General features: G+C 53.2%; 1 protein-coding gene across 1 annotated transcript in view; it reads left to right on the plus strand.

Annotated features, from left to right (window-relative positions):
- NTNG2 (netrin G2) overlaps nt 1–25,095 on the plus strand; it is a 75,443-nt gene that overhangs the window by 39,973 nt on the left and 10,375 nt on the right. The window contains exons 4-6 of the mRNA XM_089913922.1: nt 20,429–20,617; nt 22,098–22,111; nt 24,084–24,221. Of these exons, the coding sequence (XP_089770048.1) occupies nt 20,429–20,617; nt 22,098–22,111; nt 24,084–24,221 (341 nt within the window). The remainder of the gene's footprint in view (nt 1–20,428; nt 20,618–22,097; nt 22,112–24,083; nt 24,222–25,095) is intronic.

Below are 25,095 nucleotides of genomic sequence, written 5' to 3' on the forward strand. Positions count from 1 at the left end.
ACAAAATAGTAAGTGTTATGTTATGTATATTTTAACACACACACACACACACACGAAGAAGAAGAAATAGGTGGATGGCTTCCATGTCAGACTGTCCAGGTGCAAATCCTGGCTCAGGTGTGACCCAGGGCAAGTTTCTTAACTTGTCTGTGGCTCCTTTCCCACCTCCATAAAATGGAGATAATAACCATGGAGTTTGTTTGTTTGTTTCATTTTTGGCTGCGTTGGGTCTTCGTTGCTGTGCACGGGCTTTCTCTAGTTGTGGCGAGCAGGGGCTACTCTTCGTTGTGGTGTGCAGGCTTCTTGTTGCGGTGGCTTCTCTTGTTGCGGAGCATGGGCTCTAGGCACACGGGCTTCAGTAGTTGTGGCATGCAGGCTCAGTAGTTGTGGCTCATGGGCTCTAGAGCACAGACTCAGTAGCTGTGGCTCACGGGCTTAGCTGCTCCGCGGCACGTGGGATCTTCCCGGACCAGGGCTCGAACCCACGTCCCCTGCATTGGCAAGCGCATTCTCAACCACTGCACCACCAGGGAAGTCCTATAACCATGGAGTTTAAATCAGACAACCCATGAAGAGGCTCAGAGCCGTGGCCAGGCCGTGGTAAACATGCAGTAAGTGCTAGGGTCACCACTGTGTCAATAAAACACCAGGATCACAGGGCACAGCCTGGAGGTCCTTCTACGGGGCCCATGGGCTTTCAGGAGAGTGGGCTTTAATGGTCCTGGACTCCCGGAAATACATGCTAAGCATTGTGTGGGTGTGAGGTCGGTCCAAGTGAGGGCCTTAGTTTTCATTCCATTGCCAAAGGGGTCCATGATCCCCAAACGTTTGGAGAGTCAGTTTCGTGTTCTATTTTTAATTTTTCAACCCAACATGTATGTTCCCAGCTCATTAAGGAGAGAGATTTTGTTAGGTGCAGTTTACACCCTTTAACCGAACCTGTCAAGCTTCCTGAACCACTCCCTCCCACCAAAGATGGGACATGCACCATATTGTCGTCTGCTGAGGAACGGGGTGGGGGCAGAGCTGTGCTGAGGTTATGGGGGGGTGTCCACTGCCAAGTGTGGCAGGGGGACCCATGGGGCATTTATCCAGGCTCCTTTGAGTGCCTCTGGGCTGCTCACCTACCAGGTGTGGCCCCAGCCCTGGTGGGAGGGGGCAGCAGGGGGGTCCTGGGTTTGGCTGGGGTCTCAGAAGATATGGGGCCCCGGTGGGTGAGTTAGGGATGGAATCCCTGACAGTAATGCCTTCCAACAGTGCTGGGGAGAACGAGCGCCCCCCTTTCTCTCGCTGAGTGGGGAGGATTTCCTTCTGAGAGTTTTGTCACTGTCGTATTAATTCATTCAATGGATATTTTTAATGGGCACTTGTATTAGTTAGCCTCCTAGGGCTGCCATCACCAAGTACCACAGATTAGGTGGGCTTAAAACAACAGAAATGTATTGCCTTACAGTTCTGGGGGCTTGAAGTCTGAAATCAAGGTGGTGGCAGGGCCACGCTCTTTCCAAAACCTGTCAGGGAGAATCCGCTCTCCGAGCTGCTGGGGGAAGCCAGCATCTTTGGCATCCCCTGGCTGTAGATGCATCATCCCATCCCTTCATCTGTCTTCTCGTGGCCGTCTTCTCTCTGTGCCTCTGTCTCGATAGAGTGTTCTCCCCATATCTCTTCTTCTTAGAAGGACAGCAGTCGTACTGGACTAAGGGCTCACCCTACTCCAGTATCACTTCATCTTAATTTATATCTTTTTTTTTTTTTTTTTTTTTTTGCGGTACGCAGGCCTCTCACTGCTGTGGCCTCTCCCGTTGCGGAGCACAGGCTCCGGACGCGCAGGCTCAGCGGCCATGGCTCATGGGCCCAGCTGCTCCGCGGCACGCGGCATCCTCCCGGACCAGGGCACGAACCCGTGTCCCCTCCATCGGCAGGCGGACTCTCAACCACTGCGCCACCAGGGAAGCCCCTTAATTTATATCTTAATCACATCTGCAAAGACCCTGTTTCCATATCAGGTCACAGTCACAGGCACCAGGATAGATAGAACTTCAATCTATCTTTTTGGGGGACACAATTCAATCCATAACAGGTACCTACTATGTGTCCAACACAGCCAGGTGCTTCAGATCCAAGAGCCCCACGGGGTTTATGGTCTAGTAGGGAGATGGGACTAAACAAAACAAACCACCACAGGTGACTAAAGGTGCTGGGAAGGTAACAAACCGAGGGGGCTACAGGGAGGGTGGCTGGGAGGGGCGACCTGACACCAGGCCCCAGGTGGTGGGGGAAGCCCCCCGAGGAAGAAGCTTTGCAGGCGGAAGGGGGAGCCGGAGCAGGCGGAGGTGCATTCCCGGCAGGGGAACCGCAGGTGCAAAGGCCCTGCCTTCAACTCACGGGTGATGCCTTCTAAGAGCTTAATGTGACGTGGCTAGAGTGTGTGAGCGCCGTGAGAGCAGAGGGGACAGGGCCAGGTGGTGCTAGCCCTGCAGCCTCGGGAGGGAGTTGGTTTTGTTCTCAGTTCAGGGAAAGCCATTGCAGGATTTTAGGCAGGGAGGTCACACTCTCTGATTTCTGATGCTTGGCCGGCCGCTTGAGTTGGGAGGGGCAGCTGGAGGGAGACCAGGCAGTTTCCGCCAAGACAAACCACAGCCTGGACTGGGTTCTGGACGTGGAGATGGGAGCCGAGGGCTGCCTGGGGATGGAGTTGACGGAGTGGCTGGTAGGAGGCATCCAGGGGAGCCCCGGGTTCGGGCTGGAGACCCTGGGTGGATGGAGATTGTACCTAGTGAAGTGGGGACAGCCGGTGGAGGAAGGAATTTTTGAATATGTTTACATTTTGTTTTGTATATTATCATACAGTAAAATTGACCTTTGGGGGTGCAGTTCTATGAATTTTAACCCATGTAGATTTATATGACCACCAGCACAATCAAGACACAGAACAGTCCATCTCCCCAGAGAGCTCCCTCGAGCTGCCCCCTTGTAGCCACACCCTCCTCTCCCGGCCCCCAGTCCTCAGCAAACACTGATCTCTGTCACTACAGCTTTGTCTTTTTGAAAACGTCTTGTAAATGGAGTCGCACAGCATGTGAGAGGCTTCCTTCGCTCAGCACGGTGCCCTCAAGGTGCTTGTGTTGTTGCCATCAAGCATGGTCCTTTTTATTGCTGGGGAGCATCCTGCCCCCAGCACTGCAGTTCCGTCCATTGTTGCAGGAAGGCGGACCCCTTCCAGGGCCCAAGTGGGCTCTTGTCTAACACTTGGCAATGAATCGTCCGAGGAGACACACGTGCTGACAAAGCAGGAGACTTTATTGGGAAGGGGCGCCCGGACGGAGAGCAGCAGGGTAAGGGAGCCCAGGAGACCTGCTCTGCCACGTGGCTCGCAGTCTCGGGGTTTATGGTAATGAGGTGAGTTTCCGGGTTGTATCTGGCCAATCATCTTGCTTCACCCATATTTCTTCTGACCCAGGGTCCTTCCTGGTGGCGCGCGCATCTCTCAGCCAAGATGGATTCCAGCGTGAGGGTTTCTGGGAGGTTGGTAGGACATATTATGGGCTGGCGTCTCCTTCCCCTTTTGGGCCCCTCCCAAATTCTTCTGGCTAGTTTTTGGCTGCAGCACCGGGTTCCTTATCGGGACCTCCTGTTGTGAGACAGCTCAGGGAAGCAGTCATCATCATGCCTGGCCAAGGTGAGTGGTTTCAATCAACGGTTCCCTAACACATTCGCTCAGAGAAGGGAATTTCAGTTGCTTCCAGTTTGGGGCAGCTGTGAATAGAGCAGCTCTGAAAATTCGTGTAAAGGTTTGGGTATGAACATAAGCTTTCACTTCTCTTGAGTGAATCCCTGGGTGTGGGATTGTAGGGTCATATGATAAATGTGTGTTTAACTTTATAAGAAACTGCAGAACGGTTTTCCCAAGTGGCTGTGCCCCCAGAGGAAGAGTTCTGGTTTTTTAAAATTTTATTTTATTTATTATTATTATTTTTTTTTGCGGTACGTGGGCCTCTCACTGTTGTGGCCTCTCCCGTTGCGGAGCACAGGCTCCGGACGCGCAGGCTCAGCGGCCATGGCTCACGGGCCCAGCCGCTCCGCGGCACGAGGGATCCTCCCGGACCGGGGCACGAACCCGTGTCCCCTGCATCGGCAGGCGGACTCTCAACCACTGCGCCACCAGGGAAGCCCCAGAGTTCTGTTTTGACCTGTTGCTGTGAGGTGCCCTTGAGGCATGGGAGCATTTGGACGTCCAAGTCTGAAGGGCAGGCAACCCTGTCCTGGGCTTAGAGATGACCCCGGACGCCATGGGAGCGTGTGAGGCTCTGAGAACAAGGAGGAAGGTGAGGGCTGGCCTGGGATGGAGCCCTGGGAAGTTGGACGGTGAAGGCAGCACATGGAGAGCAAGGAGCCATAGAGGGGAGAAAATCGGGAAGGATGGTGCCCCAAAGCCCAGCGGGCGGAGCATGTCCAGGGGGCATGGGCATCAGTGTCCAGTGCCACTGAGGGGGTCCAGACAGAGGACGGCCAGGTGGGTCCGTGGACTTAGCAACATGGAGGTCAAAGGTGACCTTGGGAGGGCAGATTTGGGGGAGTCGGGGACAAAGCCCATCTTGGGTGGATTCCAGGGTGAATGCAGAAGATTTTAAAAGAATGAATGAGGGGTAAAAAAACCAAAAGTGGTGTCGATAAGGCTTTCCAGAGGTTTGATCATGAAAGGGAGCAGGGAAATGGAGTACAAGCTGGTGGGGAGTTTGAGGGAAGGAAAGGGTTCTTCCTGAAAAGAGGGAGGGACCGCAGCATCCTGGGGTTCTGGTGATGATGCAGAGAAAACAGAAAGGAACAGCAGGGGAAACTGCTGGGGAAAGCCATCAGCGAGGGGCAGAGGGCCTGAGAGGATGGGGGTGGGGTGGGGGGGGCGGGCTTCCATGATGTACAAGGAGAAGAGAACAGGTGCGGGCTGACAGACAATATTTAGGCCAGAAACCCCGCATCTTACACTTCTAAAGACCCCATATCGTCCCGGCAACCGAAGGCAGCCATCCTCGGGGCTCCGAGGTCTCTTTGTAATGAGTTGATAGCGGCACATCTTGGTGTCAAAGAGAAGACAGCGTTTGAATTCAGACTCTTTCATTTGCTAGTTTATGGTCCAGGGCAAGTCTCTTCAATTTTCCCGAGCCTCAGTTTCCCCATCTGTGAAATGGGATCCTACTGTTTTGAGGACTGTCTGAGCACTTGTAGGTCAGCTCAAGGCCTGACGTGCAGTAGGTGCTTGCGAAATGGGAGCCCTCGTTATTTGTAAGGAGTCAGTATTTAGTTACCTGAACAAAACCCCATTTCCACGGGTACATGGCTCACCTGGGGGACCCTCTCCAGCCAAGTTGAATCCCTGGATCTCTGCTCCTGTCTGGCTCTCTGCCCCGCCCCCAGCTTGGGGGTTGGAGGGACCTTATTAGCTGTAACTGAGGCTAATGAGGCATGGGCAGGACAGACAGGGCTGGAGTGGGGGCTCCTGCCCTGGCTGGGCCGCTTCTCTACCCCACAACAGGGGGAGCCCAGAGTGGGTCATTTTGAAGGCTTGCTGGCATGCTGCCCATATCAAGCATGTTTTATTTATTTACTTTTAATTAATTAATTTATTTGGTCACGTCGGGTCTTAGTCGCGGCACGGGATCTTCATTGCGGCATGCGGAATATAGTTCCCTGGCCAGGGATTGAACCCGGGCCCCCTGCATTGGGAGCACGGAGTCTTAACCACTGGACCACCAGGGAAGTCCCTCAAGCACGTTTTAGATTTACAGGTGCTCCCTTACATGTACACACGTACCTGCCCCACCTGCACGCGTGAATCCACTTCCACAAGCACCGGTCACATACACATCACACGCTCCACCGCCTTCATGCACCCCAGGTCACAGAGGCTGACCCGTAGGACAAGCCGAGGCTTCTGCAGAAGCCCAGGGTCAACGAGGGGCCTCGTCTGGGCTGCCCTGGCCTCAGGGAGTCCGGGTGCCTCTCCCCCATTTGGAGTTGCCTCTTTCCACTCTGTGGGGAAATGCCCACCTCTGGATTCCTTTTTTTAAAATATCTTTTTTTAAATTGAAGTATAGTTGATTTGCAATGTTGTGTTAATTTCTGGTGTACAGCAAAGTGACTCAGTTATACATATATATATATATATATATATACATTCTTTTTTATATATTCTTTCCCATTATAGTTTAATCATAGAATAACTATATCATATTGAATATAGTTCCTTGTGCTATACAGGAGGGCCTTGTTGTTTATCCATTCTATATATAAAAGCTTACATCTGCTGACCCCAACCTCTCACTCCACCCCTCCCCCAACCCTCTCCCCCTTGGCAACCACAAGTCTGTTCTGTACGTCTGTGAATCTGTTTCTGTTTCATAGTTAGGTTCATTTGTGTCATGTTTTAGATTCCACATATAAGTGATATTACATAGTATTTGTCTTTCTCTTTCTGACTTACTTCCCTTAGTATGACAATCTCTAGGTCCACCCACGTTGCTGCAAATGGCATTATTTCATTCTTTTTTACGGCTGAGTAGTTTTCCATTGTATGTATGCACCACATCTTCTTTACCCATTCCTCTGTCAATAGACATTTACGTTGTTCCGTGTCTTGGCTATTGTGAATAGTGCTGCTATGAACATAGGGGTGCATGTAGCTTTTTGAATTAGAGTTTCGTCTGGATATATACCCAGCAGTTCGACTGCTGGATCATATGGTAATTCTGTTTTTAGTTTCTAAGGAACCTCCATACCGTTCTCCATAGTAGCAGCACCAACTTACATTCCCGCCAACAGTGTAGGGGGTTCCCTTTTCTCCACACCTTCTCCAGCGTTTGTTATTTGTAGACTTTTTAATGATGGCCATTCTGACTGGTGTGACCACCTCTGGATTCCTACCCACCTCTCCCATCCCACTCTGTCAGCCTGAGCAGTTTCCTACATGGACTCCATCACTACCCCTGCCCCACGGAGAGGGGCATCAGGATTTTGTTTGGGGAGGGGACTGGGCTTGTCCCCTTCAGCCTTGCCCCTTCCACGTGGAGGTTTTTCCCCAAACCCAAACCCAGTCACGTCACTGCCCTGAACAACACCCTTCAGTGGCTTCCCGTTGACCTTAGAAACTCCGTTCCCGTGGACCACACATCCTTCCTCTCGCCTCCCTGGGCAGCCTGGGCCCTGAGTCCTCACAGGCCAGCCCCCCGCCCAGAGCTGGGTCCCTCTGACTCGCCTCAGGGCTGCTCCTCCTGCCTGCAGCACAACGCACCCCGTCCGCCCCTCCTGTCTGGCAAACGCCTCATTCCTCAGGGCTTGGCTCGCAGGGCGCCTCTCCGGGGTCCCCGCAGGCTGGAGATCTGGGCGGCCAGCCCTTGCCTCCCCTCCTCTGGCCTTCAAAGAGCACAGCAATCCCACTGCATTGTCACAGGTGCGTTGCTGCACACACACTCCTGTACCCAGCCGCCCTCCCCCTTCCCCACCCCGGGCTCTGAGCTCTGAGAGAACAGGGTCTGGGTCTGTGTTCTTGACCCTGTGAGGCCAGCACTGAGAACCAGGCAGGAATGCTGTGCATTCGTTGAAATCATTCGCTCATTCATTCATGAACAAATGGGTCTTAATATCCGTAACTCTTTCGGAGGAGAAGGGGTCTGGAATCCGGGAGCCAGGAGGTGGGTAGACAAAACCAACGGGCTGGCCCTCCACCATCACGCCCAGCACTCCTCACATTTCCCCCCTCTCCCCGGACCCAGGCCTGGCCCTTCCCTCCAGGGTGTTGAGCCCTCCCACAGGGGAAGAGGTGACCTTGCTTTAGTCAACCAGCCTGGTCATACCCACCGTGTCTCCCCCAAGCCACACGCCCGAGCCCCCCAGCACCCCTCCATCAGCCTCTCTCCTGTTGGCTGGGAAGCTGCCCCTGGCTTCATAATGGGTAATAGGATTTATCAATAGACTGGAGGAGGTGATGTATGTTAAAGCACTTAATATAAAAGGACTTCACACAGAAGCCCAAATCTGATTTGGCAATGAACTCAGCTGCCAGCCCGACTGCGTTCCAGGAGATGCAGCAGCCGGCATTTATCCACGTGACCCTGAGAGAGCCAGGTCATGCCAGGTGGCCGAGGCCTTGCACACCCGCGCCCCGCAGCAGCTTTCAGTGCCCCCCCCTTCTCGGGGTCTCAGGGCTTGACTTGAGGCCTTTTGACCCAGACGGTTCAAATTCTCCAGCATCCAGGAGCCCTCTTTCCACTAGTACCCTAGCCCTGCCCCCATTCCACTAATTAGCTATGAGTCCAATATTTTATAGGCTTCCCTTAGCAAGATCCCCAACTATGGCCTTCTCATTGCTGGTCACCTCTTGATCCAGCCTCTCTGGGATCAGGAGAGGTTCTCCTGACCATTGCTTGCTTCCTTGAAGGCTGTCAATCTCTCCACGCTGCTGTGCACCAGCCAAGGACACGGTCTCTCCCTTAATCCCCCAAAGAAGATCTAACACCCCCAGGCCACGGTGATCCATCGCACGTGGACTCACAGGCTGGGGCGAGCCCAGGAGAATGATCACGTACAAAGAGAACACTTCAGAGGATGGCCATTAGCCAGCACTGACCTGGAGACCCAGCCATTGGCCGTGGCCACCGGCTGCCTGGGAGGGGCAGCCCCTGGACCACCTCTGTCGTGAGCCTCCAGCCCCCTCTCATGGCTGCATCCTTCCTCCCTGGAGTCCAGGCCTCCAACCCCAGATGCATGAGCCCCTCCACAAGGGAAGCGCCCTTCTCGAGGTCAGCCTTCTCCCTCATGTGTCCACCCTCACGTGCTAACGTCTCCAGGCCAGCATAGGCTCGGGGTTTGCTTCCCTATAAACCCAGCAGCCCACTGAACTGTTTTTCCCCAAACAAAAGAACAGTCTTTCCCCAGAAATAAATGCTCTCTCTGACAAGAGAAATGGGAAGACACTGCTGGAGGCTTTAAAATAGAAACTTGTTTCAAGCGACTCTGACCTTCGAGGTGTCAGAAATACACCCATCCACTCCCAGAAGGCTCCATATGCAATGATGTTTGGACAAGTGGTAAAAGAAGTGGGGGAGACACCAGGAAGAGGTGATCAATTACCAAGACCGCCCGGGGTCCTGGGCTCTCCCGAGCACCCCACCTGTGCTCACCGAGGGGTCCCTGTGACTGCCCTGAAATCCTGGCAGGTTTGACCATTGAGGGGAACCAGCCCTGGCCCCCTCCTCCCTGCCCGGCTCCGGCACCCGGCTCTCTCGCTTGCCTAAACTTACCACTTCCCCATCTTTCCCCCAGGAGCCGATGACATCACTCTTTCCGGCAGCCAGGAGTTGACCTACATTCCTCCACCCTCCTGTCTGGGAGGCGCTCCAAACACCCCGCTTCTCTCACCCTGAGGAGGGGAGGGCCCGGCTCACGATTTTGATTTTCGTGGCGCACTGGTGCCAGGCCCGTGTCCAGATGGCACTCCCGCCAGCAGGGCCCAGGCGCTGCCCGCCCCTCCCTGCGGGGCAGGGCACGCTGGCGCCTGGTACGGGCTGGTGCCCCTGCCGTCCGACGACTGCTTCGTGCTTCCTGCGGCTGTCAGGCCCCTGGCCGGGCCCAGCAGGTGGACAGGAGGGGGTGAAGTCAGCATGTCAGTCTCCTCCTGGCAGGAGCAGGGCACATTTCCCTGAGAACTCGGGTTGTCTGGGATGGCCTTCCCGTGCAGGTGAGGCTCGGTCCTGCCTCCGTCATGGTCCCCTGGGGCTCGTTAGGGACTCATCAACTAGAGAAAAAGAAACAACTTAGCGACTTAGAGGTGAAGGCAGCCGTGGCCTCCTCTCTGGAGGGCAGGCATCCCGGCCAGCTTCTGATGGGTGGGTGGGGACACCCAGGCCAGGCCTTGAGAGGGGTCAGGGGTCGGGACAGAGGGCCATGGCTCACCATGTGGGTGAGCAGGGGTGACAGGTAGGACTGCCAGGTAAAACGCAGGATACCAGCTAAATCTGAATTTCCGGTGAGCCACAAACAATGTTTTTAGTGTAAGCGTGTGTCCCAGATATTTCATGGGACATACAGGCAAACCTTGTTTTATTGCTCTCACTTTATTGAACTTCGCAGATAATGTGTTTTTTTATAAATTGAAGGTTTGCGGCAACCCTGCATCGAGCAAGTCTGTCGGTGCTGTTTTTCCAACAGTGTTTGCTCACTTCAGGTCTCTGTGTCGCATTTTGGTAATTCTCGCACTACTTCAAACTTTCTTTCATTATTATTACATTGGTTGTGGTGAACAGTGATCTGTGATGTTACTGCTGCACCTCACCAAAGGCTCAGTTGATGGTTAACATTTTCCCCAATATAATATTTTTTTAGTCAAGGTATGTACATTTTTTTAGACATAATACTATTGCACACTTAATAGACTACAGTATAGTGTAAACATAACTTTTATATGCACTGGAAAACCAAAAGAATTCATGTGGCTCGCTTTATTGCGATATTTGCTCTATTGGTCTGGAACTGAACCCGCAATATCCCCGAGACACGCCTGTACTTATGCTAAAAACTTATTCAGTGTTTACCTGAAATTCAAAGTTAACCAGGCATGCTATATTTTTATTTGCTAAATCTGGCAATTGTAGTGACAGGAGACCCTTCGTGGAAGTGACTCTAAGAGGACAGTGGGCGCATCCCAAGGGACCTGGAGAAAAGGCCAGCTTATCTCAGCGGGGGGGCTCTGGGGTAGGGTGTTGGCAGGACAGCATGGATAGGGGGACCTGTCCCTTGGGGCTGGGCACCCGGGGGCTGGTGAATAAGGACAATCTTTGTTCCTGGGGGTCCCCCCGGATTCCCACTGATGTCACTTGTTGGCCATTAGCAATGGCAAAGCAGCTGGTATTTATGGGGGGCTCCCTATGTGCCCGACTCTGTGCTGAGCACGCCCCATGGGCCAGCCCATCTTCATCCTCTCAATAGCCCTGTCCCGTGGAAACTGTCAAGTCCCCAGTTTTATGGACCCGGAGACTAAGACCCTGCAGTCACCTGCCACCACACTGCTCCAGCCGCGATACTGCCTGGCTTTCACTGAGCCGTTAAGGCTCATCCGTGCCAGATGCTGTGCAAAGAGCCTCTGTGCATCGTCTCCTCCCTCCCTTCCTTTCCTCCTTCATTCATTCAGCCGCTATCGATTGAGAGCCCACTGCGTGCCAAACAGTATATGAGGCACCCATGAACAACTAAATAGAAAAGTTGAAAAGCTAAGATGTAATTCAACCCTTCCAAACTGCAAACGAAAGGTCTGAGATCCGGAGAAGTGACTCGCTCAAGGTCACCCAGGCAGATCAGGAGCAGGGAATCTGCTCTGACTTCAGCTGCTGACTCAGTGTCTCTGTTCCTCCGTTACCCCCCATTCTTACTGAGCCACTCCTGCTGCCATCCGAAGGGTCAAAGCCCTGGGATTCTGTGATGGGGCAGGCAGCAGATCCTGATGGGCTGGGAGTGGACTGCTGGCCAGTGGCAGGCCCCGTGGGCTGGCTGGCCGGCCTTGCCCTGTCCCTCTTTCATTATTAAATAATGTTCCCTGATGGATGAGCCAAAAAGTGCTGTGTAGCAGGGTCAGGCGGCTCAGATGATGGCTTTCTGGTGAGATTGATGGTTCTCAAAGGTCAAATTCAGAAAGCAATTCCCTAGGAAAATTGATCGCATGGATGCAGGAGAAATACTCGGGCCAGCGGTAGAGCCAGGAGTCTGGACCACCCACCTACGTCTAGACGCAGGCTGCAGTTGGTGTTAGAAAGAAAGTTAGGAAAGGGAGCTTCTTTCTCCCGCATTTCCTAGGCTGAGGCTGGGCCACGGAATTGGTAGTGGGCTTGGGGGAGTATCTGTCTGGTGGCCCCTCCCCACTGGCCTTCATTATCCAAGTGGAATCAACATAAGGCAAGTGCCAGGAGAGACAGGCCAATAGAATGGTGATGAAATCCAAGTCTGGCACCCAACAGTTCTGGGTTCAAATCCAGCCTCTTCCACCCAGAGACCTGGGGGTGAGTTCGTGACACTTGACCTACTACAATCTTATATCCTTACCTGTAAAATGGGAAGAGTGATGCCTTCTGGGTTTTCACAAGGATTCAGTTAATAATGCACGTCACCTGTCCACCTATGAGTGCTCTATATTTATATATGCTTGCTTATTTATTATAATTTCATCTCCTGAGGGCCTTCTGGAATAGGGAAGGGAAACCTCAGGACAGCAGCCTGAGGGTGGGGAGGAAAGGACATGACTTTGGGGGAACTGTGGGCAGGTTGGATTTCTCTGAGCCTATGTCTGTGTGAGAGCCAGCACTGGAGGACCCCAGGCCGCCACCCCCTTCTTAAAGTGGGGCTCACCAGCTGTGTGGCCTTGGGCCGCTTGCTGAACTTCTCTGTGCCTCATTTCCTTGTCTGTAAAATAGAGATAATAGCAATAAACCTTTCATGAGGTTCTTGTGAAGAACCGACACATTTGTTCAAAGAAAGCTCTCAGGACCCCGTCTCTAGACACTCATAAAGATAAGAAATGAGAAAACCAACAAGACACTAGTGTTTGCCAAGCGCTTACATGCATGTCTTCAGGGCCATGTCTCAGTTGCTCCTTAGGACAACCATATGAGGTAGGTGCCACTGCCATCCCTATTTTACAGATGAGAAAACAGAGGCCGAGGAACTTCAGCAACCCTCCTAAGGTCACACAGGAAGTGGCAGAACATCCCAGGCTAGGGCGACGAGGGACCAGGGCTACCATCTTACAATCAGCAGGAAAGGCAAGAGAAGCATGAACACCTGTGTGTGAGGCTGGGTGACACGGCAGATGCATTACTTATGTCCATTCGCTCATCCCCTATTCAGGAATGACCGAGGTCACCGATCCTCACGACAGCCTGTGGTGTGACCAGGGTTGTTGCTCCCCGTTCTCCAGGTGAGAAAACTAGGACTCAGATTAGTGAAGAATTTGTGCAGGGCCACCCAGCATGTGCACTGGGAGTGGGTCGAAGCCCTGCCCGCGGATCCCAGGACCCCAGTGCCCGCCACACTGGGCCACCACAGCATGTGGACATTCAGTGTCGGCTCTGGCGTCAGGCTGCCCGGATTCAAGTCGCGGGTCTGCCCCTTTCCAGCTGGGGGGCCTCAGGCAGCTCACTTCACTGCTCCAGGCCGCAGTTTCCCCGTCTGTATAATGCAGATAATACCAGTATGTCATTCATAGGATGGTTGGTAAAGGCTGGAGTGTTTATCCGTGAGTTCTCAGAATGGTGCGTTCACCCGGCAAGACTTTCTTTAAGGTGCAACGTGCTAGGTCGATACAAACAGTAAAACAAACCTTTGAAGCTTTGCAGGAGAGAGATTGCAATAAAACCCTGGTTCCCAGGCTTTAGTCACTCAGGTAACGACCTCACTATTTCCCATATATTCCAGTTAGTTATTCATTTGTTTGTTTAGCAACAGCTTTACTGAAATGTAATTTACATGCCATAACATATCCATTTAAAGTGTAGAATTCAGTGGCTTTTGGTATATTTACGGAGTTGTGCAACCATCCCTATAGTCAACTTTAGGGCATTTTCGTTTCCCCAAAAAGAAACCCTGTACCATCTAGCGGTCACTCCCATTCTCCCCTCTCCCCAGCCCCTGGCAACCATGAGACTACTTTCTGTCTGTTCTGGGCATTTCATATCAGTGGAATCATACAATATGTGGCCTTTTGTGTCTGGCTCCTTCGTGTAGCATGATGTCTTCCAGGTTCACCCACGCTGTAGCAGGTGTCGTGCTTTGTTCTTTTTTATGGGTGAACAATATTCCATGGTGTATATACACCACATTTGGTTTTTCTGTTGATGGACATATGAGTTGTTTCTACCTTGTGACTATTATGGATAACACTGCAGTGAACATTCATGTACATGTTTTTGTGCAGATGTGTTTTCGTTTCTCTTGGGTATATACTTGGGAGGGGAATTGCTGGGTCATATGGTGAGTCAGTTTCACTTTTGAGGAAAGTTTTCCAAAGTCACTCACAACACTTTACATCCCCACCGGCACTGTACGCGGCTTCCATTTCCCCCAGATTCTCACAATCATTTTCTTGTTATTATCTGTGGTTTTGACACTAGCCGTTCTAAGGATGTGAGGTGGTAACCCTTGTAATTTGCTTGCATTTCTGTGATGGTTAGTGATGTGAGCATGTGCCTGTTGGCCATTTGTGTATCTTCTTGGAAGAAATACCTATTCAAATCCTTTCCTCATTTGAAAAATTGAGTTGTTTTTTTATTATTGAGTTGTAAGGGTTCATTATATATTCTTAGATATAAGTCTCTCACCAGAGATAAGATTTTTCTCCCATTCTGTGGGTTATCTGTTCACTTTCCTGATGGCGTCCTCTGAAACACAAAAGTATTTAATTTTGATGAAGTGCAATGTATCTATTTTTTCTTCTGTTACTTGTACTTTTGGTGTCATGTGTAAGAAATCACTGTTTAATCCAAAGTCATGAAGATTTACCCCTGTGTTTCCTTTTCAGAGTTATCTAGTTTTAGCTCTTACATATAGGTTTTTGATCCATTTTGAGTTAACTTTTGTTTATGGCGTGAGGTTGAGTTCTGATGTCAGGCTTTTGCATAAGGATATTGCACATGATTTATTTATTTATTTAATAATTTCTTCAAATAATATGCTTTTAAACTTTGACCTTTGGCCAAATAATATTTTTGAGATTCACAGGCTTGGTGAGTTTGTCACTTAAAAAAAAAAAATACTGTGTAATCAAAAATAAACAAAATCGATTAAACTCCTTTATAGTTCTAGCCCGCATCTCCCCCAGTCCTGTCGTATGCTCCACTTTGGGAGATGGTGCTTATTACAATGAGCATTGGGACGAGGGAAGGTATAGCAGGGGCTGATGGGAGGTCCTCCCCGCAGAAGCGACATTTGGCCTTGAACCTGACACGCCCACTGGGTGTTAGCTTTAGGAGAAAGGGGCGGAGCCTGGCAGCTCGATCCAAGCGGAGGGAACTGCATTGCGCAGAGGTCTAGAGGAAAGCAGGATCAGAACACGTGCTGGACAGAGATGGGAAGGGACACAGAGACATGGAGAGACATAGAGGGACACAAAGAGGGAGCCAGAAAGGTGAAGCCCCTCCCCCCACACACAGCGCATTACTCCCTGCAATGCGCTCCCTGCAAAAGTCAGGAAGTCTGAGAAGCAGTTCCATTGACTGGGTTCTGTTTTTGTGCCAGCCCTGGCGAGGCTTCCCCCACACTGTGTGGGCTCCTCCTGGCAGCCCTGCCCAGCAGGGAACTTCTTCTGTCCCCGATAGAGGAGGCACAGTGCTCATTCCAGGGCTCAACCAGGGAGGGCAGGGAAGCCAAGACACCCTCTGGGAGATGAAGATGGTGGGAGGGGCTGGCCAGCACGGGGTGGGGCAGAGCCAGGGTCAGGGAAGGAAGTCTGGATTCGGATCCAGAGTAACCTCTAAACTGCACGACCTTGGGCAGGTTTCTCCCCGGCTGTACCCCGAGCCCCCGCCAGACCTGTCGAGCTCTCACATTCTGTGACTCCCTCTACCATCGTCATTATAACACGCTACTCAGAGTCAGCTGCCCTTTTACACATTTTTAACAAGCCAAGGTCAGTGTTAACACCCAAAGTTGAGATGGCAATCTTTGTTTTCTGTAGCTGATATCTGAAAATATCTGATCCTCGGGCCAGAGGCATGGGGTACCTTCCTGGTTCCACCCAGCTGGGGTGTTCCTCTCCAGCTAGCTCAGTGGTATGTTAAATAGGAATTCAGATGAAAAAAATTAAAACCTTCTGAGGTCAAATACCAGAAGGTTTGTTTTGCAAACAAACTTTTGTTAGACAAAGTCAGCAGGTTTCTTTCCTGCAGGACTTGTCAGAGCCTTTAATATGCTAATGTGCACTGGGACCCTGGGTGGAGGGTGGCAGTCAGGGAGCAGAATGTGAGGGCCTTAGGAGAGCATCATATGTGTTGACCAATAAGGTTTAAACACAGAACCTTTCTTTGCCATGGACCATCCTTGGGGTCTAGTGTTCCCAGGAAGAAGGGTCCCCAGTGCCAGCGGGTGCCTGCCCAGCCCTCTCTGTGCCTTTCCCAGAGCTGAGCACATAGTAGGCTCACAGTACATATGTGGTAATCGATTGGAACTCCAGGGAAAGAGTGAACAGGCTTTCTCATGCTCTGTTTATTTCAGCTTTGTGCTGCAGTAAAACCTTGACAGGGCTAAGTGTCCAGGGAAGATCGAGTTAAAATAGCACAGACTTTAGCACTGGCTAATTTCCTTGGACAGGGCCTTCACTCTACATCAGAATTCTATTCCAGAGAGTTCAGAAAACATCCTTGAACCTGGGACCTGAGAGTCACGAACAGTGCGTGGTGTGTAACGTGGAGCGATGGTTTCCCAAACAGGACCCTGACGGACCTGCTTCTCCTCCTGAGAGGAAAGGCCTGTGTGAGCTCAAGAACCAGCCTCCTTCCCCGCCTGGCCTGACTTCCAGTTTTCAAACACCATTTGTTATCTACTTATAATAAGTAACACCTGCTCACTCTAGAGAATGCAGGAAACGTGCAAAGTGACAAAGAAGGAAATAGAAATAATAACTATAATCATTTATAATCCCACCCCTCCCTCAGGACAAGTACAGGAATACCTAGATGTATTGTCTCCTGGTGTTTCGGGTATGGCTATGTGTACTTAAACATAATCAGAAGCTGCATGTACTAGTCTGCTTGGGCTGCCATAATGGAGTGCCACAGACTGGGGGGCTTTAACAGCAGACATTTCTTTATTTTCTCACAATTTTGGAAGTTAGAAGTCCAAGATCAAGATGCTACCAGGGTTGGTTTCTGGTGAGACCCCTCTTTCTGGCTTGCAGATGGCCAATTTCTCACTGTGTCCTCACATGGTGGAGAGAGAGCTCTGGGGTCTCTTCCTCCTCTTGTAAGGGCACCAACCCTAGGGGATTAGGGCCCCACCCTTCTGACCTCCTTGAACTTTAATTACCTCTCTAAGGGGTCTCTCTCCAAATACAGTTGCATTGGGGCGTTAGGGCTTCAACATATGAATTTGGGGGGGGGGACACAATTCAGTCCATAACACTATAATACCTACAGTTTGGTATCTTACATATTTACAATCCATATTCTAACCCATGTTAACCTCTTGGACTCCGGAGTTGGATATCTCTGCGTTCCGGTTTCAGTCACAGTTCTGGACAGCCCTGTGACTCTGGGCAAGATACTTAACCTCTCTGAGCCTCCATTTCCTCATCTGTAAAATGAAGGTGACAATAGTACCAGCGTTTGTGGTCATTCAAGGGTCAGATGAGATACCCATTGGCACACAGTAAACACTTGCTGAGTATGGTCTTTTCATTTCTATTTGGAACATTCCCCAAGGCTTGAAGTAGCCTTTGACAACATAATATTTAATGGCTTTATAATACTCCATAGCATGGATGTGCCCAATTTCCTGTAACCATTCCTCAAGATGATATGAGGGCAGAGAGAAGCTATGAGAAGGAAGGCAGCCCCGGCACTTCTGAAGCCAGCAGGCAGCAGGTTAACTCCAAGCTGCAGGGCTGCTAGGAACCTGGCAACCAGTTTTCCCCATTTGGGATCCTTGCCCTGGAAGGCCGGCCTCACAACAGTGCTCCAGTCAGATGGAGTCAAAGAAGGCAGGAGGGGAGGCAGGACTGATTTATGAAGCGGGAAGATGCAGGGAGTTAAATATTCATCGTGTGAATAAGCAGAGGCTAAGGGGAGACGCTCTGTCCGGGAGGAGTGTCCCTCAGGGGAATGTGGGGTATGAAGAGAAGGGGGAAATTACGAGCTGGAGAAGAAATGCTGGTTTAGCATTCGGGGAACAATCTTTGAGACGATGAGATCCAGCAAGGGGAAATGTTGCACACGCCGGGCGTCACTGGTGGGACGTAGGCGCCTCCACCCTGGTCCACGCCACTGTCCTCTGCTCCCAGCCGGGCACAGCTTCCTCCCCGCTCTCCATACCCTGGCTCTGGTCCCCCTGACAAAGCACCCTCCATGGGGCGACCGCGGTGATATATAAAATAAGAGCCAGACCGGGACACCTCCAACCTTCCAATGGCTTGCAGAACACAGCCCAGCCTCCGAATCACGGTCTGGCCTCCTCTTCCCCCTTACCTCATCTTACACCTTACAGGTTGAGCTCTTCTCAGCCCTAGGGTCTTCCCCAGAGCTCTTGTCTCCTTCCAGAAGGTTCTCCCCTCCTTGCCTGAGTAACTCTCGATGTTCCTTCAGGTCTCAGATTTAAATTGTTCTTCCTGGAAGCCTATCCTGCTGCCCCCAGGCTAAGTTAAGACCCACCCATGATCCCCTCTCCTTTGTAGAACACGTGGGCACCTATAACAATTGGCATTAGTGGAAGATTGGCATGATTATTATTTTAAAATTAAGTCTATATTAAATTTTAGGTTTTAGGTTTACAGAAAATTGAGCAGATCATGCAAAGAGTTCCTAACACCCGGGGTCCCCACCCAGTTCCACCTGTTATTAACATCTTGCATTAGTGTGGTACGTTTGTTATAGTTGATGAACCAGCATTGATACAGTATTGTCAACTCAAGTCCACAGTTGACACTAGGGCTGTGTCTTGCTGCTGTGTGCTGCTATGGGTTTTGACAAATGTGTAATGCCGCGTGTCCGCCATGACAGTGTCATGTACAGAATCACTTTGCTGCCCTAAAAATCCCCTGGGCTCCACCTATTCATCCTTCCCGTCCCTCCCCCAGTCACTGATCTTTTGATTGTCTCCCCGCTGGACCCTATCCTCCATCAGAGCAGGGACCCCATCTGCTTTGTCAACCATTATACTCACCATTCCCAGCTCAGAGCCTGGCACATAACAGGTGCCCTATAAATATTTTTCTTTGTGTATTTTAATAAAAAGAAAATCCTACCAAACACGTTATTCTGCAATTTGCTTTTTACAAATATGGACAATATATCTTGGAAATCTTCCCATATGAGAATAGGGAGCACTCTGTCTCTCTAACTTTTTCTTGTGGACGATTTCCAACATGCATACGGAAATAGAATCTACTATGATGAACCGCCATATACCTGTCACCCAACTTCAGCAATTAGCTCATAGCCTTTCTTGTTTCGTCTGTATCTCTGCCCATGTTTTCCCTTTCTGTGTTCTTCTGAAGCAGATCCCAGACATCAGATACTTTCATCTGTAAATACTTGTGTGTGTCCCTAAAGCCAAGGACTTCTAAAGATGTAACCACAGTACCATCATTGCATTTAATAAACATTAATTTAATATCACCAGAGGTAGTCAGGGTTCACATTTCCAGTTGTCTCACGAATATACATTGTTTATCTGAGTTTAGAGGTTGTCTGACCGAGATCCAGATGAGGTCCACGATCTGCACTTGATTGCTTTGCCTTTGAGGTTTCTCTTGATCTGGGTCCCTCCTCCCTCCATTTCAAGTTTTGCCCCTTGCAATTCATCTGTCCTATAAACTATATCATCACTTCCGGGTTTTGCTGATTGCGTCCCCCTGGTGGTGTTTAGTATGTTTCTCTGTCCTCTGTATTTCCTATGAATTTGTAGCTGGATCCAGAGCGTTGATCAGATTCAAGTTCAATTTGCCTTGACGAGACTTTTTCTTTGGTTGTCTCTCTCTATTGATGCTCTGTGCCAATAGCTATCCGTTCGGTAGGGGATGCTACATGGTGACTTTCAAATTCTGTCCTTCCTTCTTCAGTTATCAGCTGGAATGCTTCTATAAAAAGAAACATCCCCTCATCAACTACTGGTTACCTGGAGGTACCCTTTTTATAGGACAGGCGAGACAAATGCTTGATTCTTTCCCTTTATTTACTGGTTTCAGAATGATGAGTTGCCTATAAATATTTGAATGAATGAATGAATAATACATGTGTGGATGAATTGACAGGGTTTGGGGAGTTGGGGTTTCTTTCTGCCCTCAAGGGCATGGGTGTGGGCCGCGGCTGAGAGCAGAGGTACAGCCTGGGGCCAGGTCCACGTCTCCACAGCCAGGGACAGGTAACTCTTGCTACCTGTCAACCCTCCATGGTTGAGAGCAAAGGTGACCAGAAGCTGCGTTACTAAAAATTCAGCACCTGGGACAAGGGCATCTCATCACGCCCCCCACCCCCCTCACCGAGAGGTAGGAGCCAGGGGCACCTCGTGCTGGGGAAGGACTCAAAATGTTGAATCCGGGAGTATTTGTCCCGAAGGAGAGTCGTGGCAGGTTGGACAGATGGCCTCAAGAGTCCCTTCCAGGCCACCCTCCAAGCCCCTCCAGAGAGCTGGAACAGCCCGCCCACACGCTCACTGACGCCTTGCCCCCTCCGTGTCCCCCCAGGTGCAAGTGCAACCTGCACGCCAACCTGTGCTCCGTGCGCGAGGGCAGCCTGCGGTGCGAGTGTGAGCACAACACCACAGGCCCTGACTGCGGCAAGTGCAAGAGGAGCTTCCGCGCGCGGTCCTGGCGGGCTGGCTCCTACCTGCCACTGCCCCACGGCTCTCCCAATGCGTGTGCGTACACAGAGCGGCCGCTGCACCCGGGACCCGCCCCGCCCCGCCCCGCCCACTGCCCCCTCGGACCAGTGAGACCACGGTCTCCCCTAGCCTTCAACCTCAGGGGCTGTGGATCTCATCACGCACACACATGCACACACATGTACTCCCTACAAAGGTGTGCACACAGAAACACGCACGCATGCACACGTGGACACACATGCGCACACACACAGGCACCCCCTTGTTACCAAGCTCCTAAGCGCCAGGCTTTGTGGTCAAGAACCTCTAGCACACCTTCATCCTGCTGGAAACCTGAGATGAGCCTCCTCAGCATCCTTCTGCTGGCCTCTTCCCCTTCTTGTCCCCAGGGCAGGAGAGAAGGCCCAGAGGGTGTCAGGGAGGAGGGGCTAGGGAGCCCTCGCTCCGGGCTAACCGTGAAGAGCAGCGCCATCCCTCATAACCAGTGTTTATGGGGCATTTACATAGCCAAGTGCTATGGGGTCCCCACTCCCTCAGCCCTTAGGGGGGCCCCAGGAAGCGGGTCTCCTATCATCCCATTTTACAGAGGGCTCCTCCGAGGGCCTGGCCCGTGCCGTCTGCATGGCCCTCTCCTCTCCCGGCTCAGCCTTTCTGTGCCAGAGGTCATCCTCGGGGTGCGCCCACACACGCCTGCACTAGGAACACGCTTTGGGGGCCCCCATCATTGGCCCCCAACATAGTCCCTGGGTATCTCCCTGAAATCAAGAGTCCCAGGGAGCCCCCAGCTGCCATGGACAAGGGGGCCTGGGCTGGCCCCAGAGCGGGAATCCCCAGCTGCCCCCGCCCCAGTGATTTGCTGACACTGGTCAAGTGCTTTGACAAGGAGGCTGCACCGGGCACATTCCATACACAGCTTCTCAACCCTCACAGTAACCCCTCGGGTGCTATGTTCATTATTATCCCACCCTCCAGATGAACAAACAGAGCCCCAGTGACCCTCAGTGCCCTCCTAGTTTAGCAGCAAGTTAGATGCCACCACTGGACCCAGCTCCAAAGCCAGGCTGGGCTGCCGGCACCGCTCAGCTCGCCCCTCCTGGGCACGCTCCCAGGAGCCCCTCCATCGGCACCCCCGCGACCAACCGGTGAAAGATTTATGCAACTTTAGGCTGACAAAGCCGGAAGCCTCGCAACAAGGCTGTGACAGGCATGTTGTGTGTGTGCGGGCACCGCTTAAGAAGCCTTTGAAGGGTGACCTCCCAGAGTCACGGCACCTGCTGGCCTGCAAAGGCACGGAGAGCGCTCTGGGTGACAGCCCAGCGCCGCCCGGCTCCCCCCTCACCGCGTGCCCAGCCCACCTCTTTGTTGCCAGAACCGTTTCTTGAACACTTTCCTTAATCGCTGTCACCTTCCTCTGGCTCGCAGGCTCATCCCTTCATCTGTCCTGCTGGCCTCCCCACCTCCCTGCTTCCTCTCTGGACCCTGTTCTCCTCCTGGAAGGATCCCCCAAGGTCCCCCGGCACCCACAGACTAAGACCCTTACCTGCAGGTCATGCACTGTGGGCCCCCAGGTGCATCCTCCCAGGCCTCCCTCACAGTCCCGCCGCCAGGGTCACCAGGGAAGGTCCTCACGCCACACGTCCCCCTGCCCACATCTCGGCATCCACCCCAGGGCTCCCGGGGCACGGAGGGGTGTCCTCACGCTCCGTCCTTTGTCAGGACCGCCTGGAGGGGAAGCTGTGGCCCTGGCTCCTTCCTCCTGAGACTGACGATTCCCGCCCTGGCACCCAAAGTCCCAGGTCAAACTGTGGCCTTGGGCCCCTCTCATCCCCAGGGCACAGACAGAGAGGCCCGGGTCGGAGTCGAGCCTCTGCCACGCACAGCTGTGTGGCCTTGGACAAGCCATTTCTCCGCCTGAGCCCTGTTTTCTCAGCTGTAGAATCAGGACCCTAATAAAAGCTCCTGTGGGGCTGTGTGAGGACTGAACGGCCCAGGTGGGGACAGCACTCAGCACGTGCCCACGTGCAGAAAGCTCTCAACACGTGGCAGGCGCTGCGATCATCTTCCAATCAGTCGTTCAGCCGTCCCTGCATTTCCTCAGGTGGGAGCATGCACCATGGTTTCCCTCTGGTGGTAACTTCCATCAGAGCTTCCAGTAAACCAGTCTGTCCCCGTGGCTGGGGACCCTCATGTTCTCTGAAATCCCATCACTCCTGAGAGAACGGCCACCCGCCTCCTTGTCCTGCACTGGAGGACCCGAGAGTCTAAAATCAAATGAGAAGGGTGCCTGTGAAGCCCCCAGCGGAGGCTTATCAGCAGGTCCCCTGATAGGGTAAGTCACAGCTCTGAGACTCAGTTTCTCCACCTGCAAAATGGGCTAATAGGGGCCCCTCCCTCTCAGGGCGCCAGTGAGGATGGAATGGATGATCTGACCCAATCCCTGCACGGAGAGGTGCCCAGGCCCCCTGATTTCCTTTCCCCAGCCCTGCCACCCCCTCCTCTGCAGGGAGGAGGTGGCCGGGCCCCTTACTCTGCTGTGACCCTTCTCTTTCTGCAGGTGCCGCCGCAGGCTCTGCCGTTGGCAGTAAGTACACACCTGGGTCACCACCACCCTGGGAAGGTGACTGGGGCCCTCGGTGCATGAGCCTCTTTGCATGTCCTGGGAAGAGCAGGAGAGAAAAGACAGGGCTTTCCTGTCCCCCTGGGTCCATAGGCCTCACCACCCGCTCCTCTAATCCATTTGCTTCTTCCCCCTCCTTCGTGTCTCACAGTTCCACCCCCTAGCTTCTCAGCTGGTGCTGCTTTGGAAAGGTCCCCTTGCCCCCCGGGGGCACTCTCTGCCCCTCCCTCTCCTGCCAGGCAAGAGTGGGGGTCACCTTCCCCGACCAGTGGCAGAACCCCTCCCCCCCAGTCTGACCATGGGGTTCGGCCTCCCTCCGGGCAGCCCGCAGCTATCACCTCTGCAGCCGCTCGCCCACGGGGAGGCTGAGGGAAGTGAGCCCGGATCCCGACGCGTCCAGGTCAGCTCAGGCCCCAGAGCAGCCAGACCATCTGAAGGAGGGTCAGGGGAGTCCCGAGAGCTCCACGGGGAAGGTGAGGGAGGGCGGTAGGGGGTGACCACCTATCACGAAGTCATCAACCAGCATGCACAGTGCCAGGCGTCGGCTAAGCAGGATACTCGTACTATCGCGTTTCATCCTTGAAGCCACCGCCCCCCTAGGTGGGTATCGCCATCTGCTCTCAGAGTCAGCAGGAGAGAACTTGTCAAACAGCCAGCCAGTGCAGACCCCAAGTCTCAGGAAGGCTTCCAGGGGCGCCGCCTCCCTCCGCCAGGGCTCTTTGGGGCCACACTCAGCCCCGGGGCTGCTCCCTGTGGGGCACCAGCGGGCGGAGAGGGGGCCAGAGGAAACTGGACCTGGCGGGGACGCTGGTCCACTCGTGGGGGTCTTAAGTTGCCCCTCTGCGTTGCTCCACACCCACCAACTCCCCCACCCTCTCTTGCTTTTCTCATCTCTTACCAGGCATCAGCAGGTCCCGGAAAGACCCCGTCCCCAAAGCCCCTGTGGCCGCTGTGGCCGTGAGGGGCGACCCCACCACTCCTGCCCCTTCCACATCCACTGCTTGGGCCCCCATGGCCCCCAGCACCCCGCAGCCCACAGGTGGGTGCCCAGCTACAGCCCCAGCTGCCCTGCCCTTTCCCACTTCTGGCCCGAGTCCCTGCCTCTCTCTGTGATGTGCGATGATGTGGGAGCATCAGCCCTGGGGAGGGCAGGGGCTTGGCTTTTAGAGTAGAGAATGCTAGATCCCAGAGCCGCAAGAGCATGGCGCCAAGAGCCCTCCGGGCTGCCTGGACACACCTGTCACTGGGCCCAGCCAGGGCATCCAGGGCTCCCATGAAAGTCCTGCATCCTCTTCCTGCTGCCCATCCCCACCAGGGCACTGCTCAGCCTGGCCAAAAGGCGGGGTGACCTAGCAGGGGGTGCCCAGGGGAGCCGGCCCAGGCCCCGCCCCCACCAGCCATCGTAGCCCCAGCTCTGCCCCCTGCCCATCAGCAGCTGACCCCCAGGAACGGACAGTGCAGGGTTAGCCAAGAAGGTAGACTCCTCAGATCAGCAAGGCGGAAGGGAGCCTCTGAGCCGGCGTTTTCAGACTCTGGGCTGCTGGGCCTTTCGGTGCAGGGCCAGGCCAGGGGTGTGTTCAAGGCTTGGGGTGCTGGGGTGGCCCCCTTGTCTCACCCGGCCTCACTTGGGGCATCCCACCGGCTCCTGCCTACCACGAGTGCCAGGAGTCTGAAAGGACTCATCCCTCCCAGAGGATGCCGGGAAGATGTGGCCAAGGTCCCTGGTCCCCAACAGTGTGCCCCACCCCTGCCCCACCCCCTCTGCAGGGAGGAGGCAGCGGGGTAAGGTGCCCCTTACTCCTTGGGCAGAGAGAGAGAACTTGTCAAACAGCCAGCCAGTGCAGAGGCCCTTCTTCTCTCTGACGCTCATGGACCCTTGGAAAGGTGGTGTTTCCAACGGGCAGAGGCCCCTC

This window comes from Delphinapterus leucas, chromosome 6 (assembly GCF_059928025.1).
Source record: "Delphinapterus leucas isolate spDelLeu-1000000601 "Yukka" chromosome 6, BTC_Dleu_Yukka2, whole genome shotgun sequence".
Lineage (NCBI taxonomy): Eukaryota > Metazoa > Chordata > Mammalia > Artiodactyla > Monodontidae > Delphinapterus > Delphinapterus leucas.